General features: G+C 36.3%; 1 protein-coding gene across 1 annotated transcript; it reads right to left on the bottom strand.

The window, feature by feature from the left end:
• Nucleotides 1–1,944: 1,944 nt before the first annotated feature.
• LOC131773158 (U3 small nucleolar RNA-associated protein 15 homolog) lies at nt 1,945–10,382 on the bottom strand. Its single transcript, XM_059089140.2, has 14 exons — nt 10,280–10,382; nt 10,108–10,200; nt 9,522–9,653; nt 8,812–8,864; nt 7,830–7,953; nt 7,513–7,567; nt 6,950–7,075; nt 5,394–5,529; nt 4,919–5,003; nt 4,244–4,402; nt 3,532–3,636; nt 3,222–3,349; nt 2,771–2,829; nt 1,945–2,349 (listed from the first exon to the last, which is right to left on the bottom strand). The coding sequence occupies exons 1-14, from the start codon at nt 10,367–10,369 to the stop codon at nt 2,162–2,164; spliced, it is 1,533 nt and encodes a 510-aa protein (XP_058945123.2). The 5' UTR covers nt 10,370–10,382; the 3' UTR covers nt 1,945–2,161.
• Nucleotides 10,383–10,876: the final 494 nt, after the last annotated feature.

Here is a 10,876-nt window from a genome sequence, read left to right as displayed (position 1 = left end):
TTCCTCTTTGGAACTAAGATTTTCTTTTAACATCCCACATTCATGACATGACGAAGAACCTCTTTCATGCATCGTGAGTGGTGTTTAAGCAGCCCCTAGTTGGGTTATGAGGATTTTTCCCTCCTGCTCTTTAAAGGAACTTGATCAAACGAACTTTAAGTTTGCAACCCCTGCGGAGAATGTCTCGGGATCCTCAGGGGATCTAAATTAACCGAACTAGAAGCAAGAGGATTAAGACGGATCCGAAATTTGGGCTCTTCCTTGGTGTAGAAGACAGCGTCACTATTGAATGCCGCCTCATTAACCTACTGTTTTCGCCTTTTTATTCTCTATTGTTTTACGTTAACTGTATCTTCTACACCGAAAAGAGCCGAAATTTGCTAGAGGAAAAGGATTGGAGAATACATATCCCCTATCGTTAGTATATGAGGACACCTGATGGGTGCTTTACCAAGGTAAAATCAGGACACCGAAAAGAAGACTTAAATCGAATAAATATGTTTAAAGCGATTAACGTTTCGATTCTGGGGAGACTCTTAGAGTCTACTCTTGATAAAAAACGGCCAATGGATGTTTTACCAACAAAGATGTTCATGTGTTGTTATTTTACTGAATGCCCATAACACTTGTTTTGCGACGAGAAGGCTAGTGATCTGTACTTCTTGCCGTAGTCTATTTGATGCCTTACTGTCACGGTTATTCCAACACTGTTTGCAACACAAACTTCAACGGACACCCCCAAGAGGCTGTGCTATGCCTAACGTCCTCTACTTCGAGACTGTGGAAGACGAAGTGACTACTGTTTAATAATAATATAATAAAGTGATTATGGCGAGAGATAGCGCAATCCTCGACCAATCAGAGTTCGAAAATGTTCTAATCGCTAACAAATAGACATAGTAATTTGGCTTAATCAACTGTGTTGATAATGTAAATTGACCACCATCAATTGGCCACTGTAAAGAGTTTCTAAGTGGACGTTTTTAGCTTCTTTAGTTATATCCCCCACTGGCGCAACACCACAGCTTCTTCAGAAACTTACTCTCTAACATCAGTTAACTCAGCGACAATATCGGTCATTTCGACGACCCGACATTCATCAAAATTACGTTAACTTGATACATGACATGGTCAATGAAGTTGAATACTGAGATGTGTTTTCAGTCTTTTCTTTATTAATTCAAAGTTGAATGTATAAACCTTGCCGTTCATGTCTTTCTTGTAGTTTGGCTGAAAGTGGGCAGAAAGCCACGCTTTGGTTTCTGCCCTAGCAAGTACTATAAAATAAACATCGCTGACAATTTGAAAAATTCCAGCGCGATTTCTCCTCAAATAAATACTTGCTTAAAAGTTCACGCAATCAAGAGAACTAAAAATTGTAAGCTGCCCCTGTTATCTATGGTAGGTGTGAGCCTTAACCCTCGAACTAGTCAATTTTAGGGGACAGCGGAAAGAGGAAACAAGTGTGCAGTCAATTTCAGTGGATGAATTACAAGACACTTTGAACGATTCGAAACTGAATCCTGAAGTTTTTAAAATTGACAACTCGTACTTTTTTCTACAGTACATCAATCAATTCCGATGTACGATTTGATTTTGTGGCTTCCTACATATATCAGTAATAATAAAGAAAACCGTAATAATATCTAAGGGAACCCAACTCGCCAAGGCGGATTTCAGGGGGGCTCTACATACACAATAAAAGCTAAAACGATGCGATTAGATAGGTTAGAGCCAGGAAAGCGGGGAGGGTGAGCGAGGGAACAGAAGTTTAAGTTAAATTAATTTCAAATTTTTACAGTTCGTTTTACTTTGCTATCAAAGTGAACATTTGGAAAGAATTACATTTTGTAAGAGCAACAGATCGAACTGAAATGATTGTGAAGTTACCGTTATCTCAGTCAGTCAGTCTGTTAAATATTCTAACGTAATTCAACATATTCGTCAAAAGAATGGTTTCTTTTATTATAATTTTTTTTGTTTTGTTTTAGGTGCGTTTTTCCTTTCTTTTTTTTTTTCACTGACAATTTTAATAAAATAGTTTCTGTACAATAATTTACATAAGGCGTGTGTTCCTATAAGCTCTCTTAACATTTACGTGTTTTTGGGTATTCGCCTGCAGGTCTCCTCATTCATTTAGGTACTGGTAGGCATATGATGGTTACTCTCCTTCGTCTAGATCGGTTGTAAATGATGAAGTAGAAATGGCTGCTGCAAACAAAATATCTAAACTTCCAAGCAACTCGAAAGATTTCTGCTGGAAATGAATTTCACTGCCAATCTTGTCTTTTAACCTGGAGAATAGTTGATCCACTTTTGCCGACTGACCAAACACAGGTCCGTAGATATCTAAAGACCAGAAAGTAAGCTCCTGAGAAGTCTGTCATGGAATGAAAATTCTTATCCATACGTTCATTTCACCCACGATCATTGGAACGTATCTTAAAGTATGTTAACATACTTTAATGCAGATTAAAACATTCAAAACTGTCTAGTTTTCAACTTTCAAGTCAGTCCTTGCAGAACAAAAACTATTCGTTTTCGAAAGGTTAACGGTTTCCCCTTCTGTACGTGTCAAAGTTTCAGTTTCCTTAGAGAGGTTTAAGTGGTGAAAGGTTGGTAATTACCAAAAGCCATGCGTATTTACCTGTCAACCTCAGAACGCTTTTAGGACGCAAACACCGTGCACTTCAGGAAAATTAGATGGCCTAGTTAACAAATACACTATACTGATAAGAAAAGGACAAAAAAGGACAAAACTGAAGCTTACCAAGAACTGCATTTGTGACATCGATAAGAAGAACTGTATACCGCGGATTACTAACATATCTGTAAGGAAATATATGATGTTAGCTGACGTCTGTCGTTCCATGAATAACACAGCACCAAGTCATAAATTTCTAGATAATGTGCAGTCCTAGCATCATGACCTCGCGGCAAATATCTTTCCTTCCAGTCCTCTCAATCAGTCAAGAAATACATGGTATTTCATAAAAATTTATCTCGTCCTCACTGGTTAACTCACGTCATTAACTCATAAACAGCTTAACTGCGTGGATACAAGTCCATTTACTTGAAACAATGGTGATTAACTTTTAAACAAAAACCGCGAAAGATTTACGAGGTTAACCGTGTCGAAATGTTAGTAATACATTTAACGACTATTATACACAGTTAAGGTACAAAAACTGATTACAAAGTATCTAGCACACTATTAGTACCTTGTGATGAACTCTAGAATAGGAACCAAGCCATCCTCATCCCTCCCCGCCAGTGCTCTCTTCAGACCCTTTCGCCGTATTAACTCTTGGAGAAGACTGACAAGAAGTGGAGTGCGACAATAGGAAGGCTGTCAAAAAAAATGTTTATAACAGTTAAACTGAGTAACAAACCATGTATGCATATGTATCATACTTTCTCTCAGAACCAGGACCCATTTTAAAAGACAGCTGGACATCTGAAATACTTATTAAAAGTAGAAAAAGACAAAAAAGTAAAACAGATCCTTTGCAATGAAAAGCTTAAACCAACCTTCCTCAGAACGGAATCAAGAGCCTTTGAGTACTGAAACGTTTTTAACAATTGGTCATGTTCCTTCAACTTGTGTTTCCTTTGTGCTGACACAACAAAATCTCCCTGAAACGATGTAGAAGTTAAATGAAAAAATTAATTAATTAAGAAATAGGACATAATGAAACCCATATTAAGCGGACCTCATGTTAGGCAGTCACCAGCCAAAATTCTGAATTTATTTTCTCACAATTATTTGCAAAACTCCCCTGGCATAGGGTGTGCAAGGGATCCCCTACAACTTCTAAACATATGTATAAAAATATCTATCGTCTTTTAGGTCTAAGAGTGGGTTCAGATTTTGATCACTATGGTCACTTAAAGTCGGTATGGCTAGAGTCACAGTAGCAGATGAGCGTAACCGTCTTTTCAACCCCGAATGAAAAACATAGAGAACAAGAAGTAACCAAAACATTTTAATCATGTTAAATTTCAGGTTGATTCTTTTCATAAAATCGATTCAAGGTATTAGTTACGCTGGAACCTTCCTCGCATATTTAGCTAGCTTCAATTTAAATTCTTTCTTTATGAGAAGAGCAATGAAAGATTTATCAGGAAAAATAAGCTATGCACTAACTTCTGTTTGATGATGCAAGAAAAGTTCCTTTTTTATTGTATTATGATACACCAGTTTAAGGAAACTATATAAATTGTGCAAACGTGCACATTGTACCTTATCAGGCTGGAATTTTTTGCCACGTACGAAGTAACGATACGTTCCAGCTGTTAGCTTCTTGGCTGTTTGGACTTCATCTTGCACTTCTTGTTTTATTCGATATTTTATGGACAGGTACCCATTTGCCATACCAGTCACGACATGTGTATTGCCAGGCTATTATAATTGTACACAAACAAGGGTATAAAATAGCAATAAACATAATATTAAAACATACCAGCAAAAACAACAGCTAAAACAATTTTGGCGTTCTACAGTAAAGAAAAGCAAAGGCCATTATCTAGTTTTCATACACAACTTGTAAAAAGGCTGTGATGATTCATTGCAGCTAAAAGACTGGTGGATTATCTTATACATTGTAATGCAGTTTTTCTCCTTGAGAGATTGAAAAACATTGTCAAAACTTTGAAAGCACTAAGTGTACAAACAACTAGTTAAAAAATGCTATATATGTCCCATTTCCAAAGGTGCTACAAGAAGCAAGGTGTACACTTCCCTTCAACACTAAGGTTTTATAGAAGATACAATTCCAGCCACTTAATCACAGTTTGTGGACCACAAATAGCAGTGAAAAGCAGATTACATCTTCCTTGTCCTTAAGAGTGATCCATGCTCAATTGCAAATTTTTAAAACTGATGACCTTGGTTAACAATTATCCATCAGAAACTTACTGAAACAGCAAGGCTAAGGATAGGTGATGGATAATCCATGCTGTGAACAACTGTATAATCTTGAATATCGTAAATTTTAACATGCCTAACGGAGATAAAAATACCATGAGCTACCCTGTCCAAGAATCAAGTAAGACAAGAAATCAAATGGTTTCACAAAATCTTGTACACATAAGGCTGATTCTCAAAACAACCAAGTATAACCAATTATTGTTACCTGCAGGCTGAAAGTTCACTGAAATAGTTTTTGATCCAATTGAGCAAAAGAGGTGTTTAATTAAAAAAAAACCTTAAAATAAAATAAATGTACCATATTTCTGTTTTAATTTTTTGATAAAACAACAAACTGATGATGTAATGCCTGCTTCCACCTTAGCCATAGCATGAATGTTTTTACACCATGTACAGCTGCCATTTTATAGATTTCAGGGATAGCCTTTCTGTACACAGTATCACATCACACTAAATTTCAAACCTGTCTAGCGATGCAGACAACAGACGTCTATAATCTCCATCAAAGCAAATAGATGTAATGGTTTTCTGGTGGTTTGAGAATCCTGCTAGGAGTCTTCCACCTCCTAATATATCCCAAACTTTGATGATGTTAGAACCTGTTGAAAGGAGAATTACAATATGGAGAAAACACCTTAACTATACCACCCCCTCCCCCCCCCCCAACCTGCCAACACCTTGGCTTAAAATCATCTCTCGATTCATATCTTAGGTGGCTCTGAGCTCATTCTATCTTGTATTGAGTACAGTATTCAGTACAATGCTTCAGTTATGAGGCAAAAAGTGGGCACAAACATTTGTATTCAATGCTGACAAAACTACTCCTAAATAATATGCTTTAAGTTTTAAGCTTTAAGAGCCCCCTCCAAGTGCATGTAAGAGCAAAAGTGATGGTAAGCACCTTTGAATAACTGCTGTATTCTTAGAGAGAGTTGGGTATAACTTTGTCTACAACAGCCTTGGAAACTTACTTTCCTGCAAAATAATGTTTCCAATCCAAAATAGATATAGTAAATTCTTTTCTGTTCCAATTTACTCTTGGACTCAGATCATAAGAGAGCAGTGTTCTAAAGTGAAGGACAAGCCTGTTTTCTCACAAGAATGACACAGTGAATGATAACTTGGTAATCTGTATCTATTTTACTCCTGATATACCCTTCATATCACTTTTCAGAAAAGTGTAAAAAATTTCAAAAGCCACTCACAAGAAAGAACTGCACTCAAATAACCACTCCACCTGAGTTGCAAAAAAATTAACATGTGCTGCATTGTCTAATATAAATAATTCAGTCCACTAAGAAAATAAGTTGTAATTTATATAGATATCAGGTTACGATCAAACTACAGTTGAATTTCTCTCTGCAACCACCTCTTGTAAGCGAGAACTTTTTCAAAATACCAAACCTTAATGTAACCACCTTTCCTAGGCAACCAACCCTCCTAAGTGACCAGTTTCAGAGATGCTTGTTTACAATTTTCAATTGTTGTTAACCTTCCATAGGTGATCATATCACAAACAAACAATTTTATCTCTCACAAGCAAAAACTTGAAATTGCTTCAATAAATGTCGTAACCTGGGGTAACAAACAAGCCAATTTTCTTTCACATGCATTTTCATAGATGCTGTATTACTTAATTTTTGAGATACAGAACAATTGCCATAGATACTAAAATTTCTCTCTTGAATAAGCTGCTAAAAGTTATCACTATGGGTTTCAATAAGCGCAGTTGAAAGGGCCTGGTCACCACATGCAAATTACCCAAAATACAGACCCCATGTCAGCTGCCCTCTGGTAAGCAGCCATCTCCCGTGTAAGTAACCACCCATTTTGGGTGGTCACTTAGCAAAGGTTTGACTTTAGTTTAATAACTTGTGCTTTTCTTCACTTGAGGAATATTGTAATATATTTGACATAAAATAAAAAAACATCAACAAATGAAAATAGTTAGAAACAATTTTGACCTAAAATTAATTTCCATACTCATTTACAGTCATATGTGCTGGTTATTTCACTCACCAGCTGACACACATATTCCACCTGTTGGAAAGATCTGTACACTTTCCACTGGAGAGCCATGATCCATAGATAAAACACTACCCTGGCTGCGTGCATCCCATACCTTGAGCCAGTGGTCATAGGCACCTATCACAAAGCATATGATAATAACATGATAGCAAACAACACTGAAATTTTTTAAAAACCCTTCTGGTTGTAATCAATAAATGCACAAACAAAGATTTCCTTACAGTAACATTTGAAAATAAAAAATTGAATTACAACTGAAAAACTTTCGCTCTGATAAAATCCTGTTTATTGACACACAAAATAAAACAAAATATTAGCAACTTGGAGTAATCAACAACTAAAATGGGCTGGTACAAAAGGAGTCAAAAGATTTGTTTTGATTTGTTTTTGACAGGATTTATAGCCATCTTCTCATTTAATAGCAAGTCACATGTAAAAACCATATCAATGACCTGTCCACATGTAATTTAAGCACTGTTGATAACTAGGATGTTATGTTACCCATTACACACAATTTGTACTTGTCTAAAAGCTTAAAAAAAAATTAAGAATACCTGTAACAAAGAGGTCCTTACTGCTCTGGCTAGAAACACCACAGCGTACATAATCCTGCCAAAGCACAACAAACAGGGATTGTTATCACGACTAAGGTCTCTATTAATTTTACAATAAACAGCTATTTTAAGTCCAATGACTATAGCTCTGTAACTGTTCAAATATTTGAAAAACAAAACACTCTTCCACAACATCCTTTCACAATGCTATATGTTCAAAATCGCTTTTAAACACAATTTCATCAGAATAATGAAAAATTATGTGCTAACTGTGAGTTTCTTTATATTAATAATTCAATAACCATGGGCAGGTTTACCTCATGTTCCTTAAATGTTGTTATACTTTGCCCAGTTGCTATATCCCAACACACTACAGACTGATCATCAGAGCCAGACATCACATGCAAGTTGTCCAACATAAACTTGGTAACCTGAACTGAGCTGAAGAAAAAAACACCGCGGAAAAAACTATTGTTCAGATCAAACATGAAACAGCTCAGAATTTCACACAGAAAAGCTGCTTAACTTTGTTATAAACGGTATTGTGATGTTGTAATTTTGTCCACAAATGACTGAAATATCCAAACTAAACATAAGAGATATCAAAGTAAATTCCTTAGTTTTCTTTAAATGTCAAACTCAGAGCACCATGAACATGTGAAATTCCTCCAAAGAGTTTATTGTGTTATAAAAAATGATATCAGACATCAGGAAATGCAAGAAAAACTGTAGAGGACTCAAGTGGTTCAATTAGCATTAAAAGTCAGAGGGTTCTCTGACCACTGTCAAGAATTATTAGTTCAATTTCAATGCCCTCCTCTAAATTTCACTCAGATGTCAAGATTACATGTATTTTCCAGTTATACAACACAATTCCACAGCTACTTAATTTCTTATAAAAACCCGGGTATCTGCATACAATTAAGTTTCCTCGTGCCTGACTAGCTTGTTTTCTGCAACACAATCACATTCTAGAAATATTTACTGTGCTAACTTTTATGAATTGTTAAACCATTAGTATCTTTGAGCATTTAGTTCATCAGTGCTAGTGGAGCGTTATTGTATATTATTGTTTGGCTGGTTATCTCATTATTTACTTATTCAGATTTCTTTCCGAAGTAGAAATCTTCTTTAAAACCAGGGGTGTAGTGTGAGATCTTTTATGCAGAAAAGTAGAAAATATTGAGCAACAAAGGCACTTCAAACTAGGGGGGTCTGAGGATATGCTCCCCCTTGTCACTGATATTGCACCAAATACAGGGAGTGAAAATCAATCTTATAAAATATTTTATATGTTACCTAGTATGCCCCTTAAATTCTCTCAAAACAGCTCTACTGTTGACATCAAATAGCTGAAATATAAATAAAATACAGGGTTTGATTTTTGAAATTTCAAAGATTCTATGTTTAAGTTCTTCTCCTCCCTTCCTAAAAACACAAAATTACAGTGAATATAAGAATGATCCTTAAGGAAAATTTCATTCAAAAATTCCAATTCTACCATACTATCCCTAGCCAAAATTTCAGCTTCTTAAGAAATCCTTTGAAATCCCTGACATTAACTTGAATCTGGGCTCACAAACAATTTACTGGTAATTGGAAGGAAAGAAAACCCTCTTTTACCTTCCCTTGGACACCTTATCAAACAAAACAAGGTTTTTTAAGAAGACAATGCCAATTAAGCATGAACCAGTAAAAGGAAGCAACATGTGACCAGTTTCCAATTGACTTAAAGCTCTTTAACTCAACTGAAATATCCTCAAGTAAGTTAATCTAACAAATTTTTAACAATCAGTCATTAACCCCATTTGATGCCAACCCTACTGAGAAGTCCTTTGTCAATGCAAATTTTTCAGAATCCTTACTAGTTTTGAGTTGGAGAGGCCAGGTTATTTTACATCTGCAATGCTGGGGATTTGATCGGATTTGACGTACTGAGTATGTGATACATTAGACCTCAACTTTGGAAACAAAACAAAGGCAAACTTTTGGGCACATCTTGTAAATACCTGCACTGAGCCATTCTCTCTTCCAGCAACTATCAATTTCCCATCATTACGAAAACTACCACAGTAAACTTTTTCCTTAAAATTTGAGAATGATTTGTTGACTTGGTTTGTGCTGGAACTGTAAATTTGGATCTGTAATAGAACACTCAAATGATTAGATAATGTAAATTAACACTAATAGCTAATTTGTAAAATTGTGATTGAAGTTAGCTGTTCATAACAAGCATAAGGTTTACCTGTGGGTTGCATTGGATGAATTGACATCACTGATCATTAGTACATGGTGATAAAGCCACACTGCTATGATAAAACCTCGCTCGCACGATCTCGCATAAATTTCCCCTAAGAGCATTTCTCAGTTATTTGCTATCTGCATTCTTGGAATCCCCGTTGGCTCGAACTGCTTTCCGTTTTCCTTGTCATTTCTCGTACGACTGACATTTTCTACTGCATGTCGCAACGGTTACATATAACTCAAGACCCCATGAGCTAGGGATCGTAACTAGAACTTACCAACACTGAACACAACAAAATACCTTAAAAATTCTGTAATTGCTTCGTAATTACGCAGCAAAATCATACTCACACGTGACGAGCAAGTAGCGATAAAATCGTGGGGCTTTGATCTACAGAAATCCACGTGGCTAACTGTACCGTACTCCTTGACGATAATGGGAAACTGAAAAACAAATAAAATCTCCAATGCAATAACACCATTTTTTGATTCTCTCCGGAGTAAGGATGAGCTTATTTCTTACGCTAAGTTTTTTCCAATATCTTGTTTCGCTTGTCTGACGAGTAGCGATTTTAGGGAACTTGCGGACCCCCAGGCGCTGGAACTCCGCCATTTTGTTGCTAAAGTGAAAACCAGCGGTGAAAGGTATCTTCAATCACTCTGTAGTGTAAGTTTCCAAATCGTGTCCCAGAAGGAGTGCGCTGAGGGTTTGATGGGGCAGATGATGGAAGAAGAAGCATTTATATTTTTTCAATTAAGGTAAACAAAGAAAGTGTACTGCAACAATATTTTTCGAACTAGATTTCAAACTCATGGTAAAAATTTTTAACGAAATGTTCGACATGACCCGTACCATCATAATTTTAATGCGTTGTAACCGTTTACTTTGTCTTTACACGTTTCATTCAAATTAGGTTAACTGGAGGGTCTCCAATTAAGGTTCTTCAATCCCGCGATCCCGACTTAAATTTTCTCTCAATCCCGTAATCCCAATGGTTCATACCGGCCAATCCCGATCCCGATCATACAATTTTGTTCTAACCCATTTCCTAAACTTAGAAGGGCCTTTCCGGTGGGTGATGATTTTCTTAACCAGCATTGATCCGTTGAAGTCTGTTGT

This window comes from Pocillopora verrucosa, chromosome 4 (genome assembly GCF_036669915.1).
Source record: "Pocillopora verrucosa isolate sample1 chromosome 4, ASM3666991v2, whole genome shotgun sequence".
In the NCBI taxonomy this organism is placed as follows: domain Eukaryota; kingdom Metazoa; phylum Cnidaria; class Anthozoa; order Scleractinia; family Pocilloporidae; genus Pocillopora; species Pocillopora verrucosa.
The sequence above is the reverse complement of the archived record's forward strand: the minus strand, read 5'-3'. Positions and strand labels throughout refer to the sequence as shown.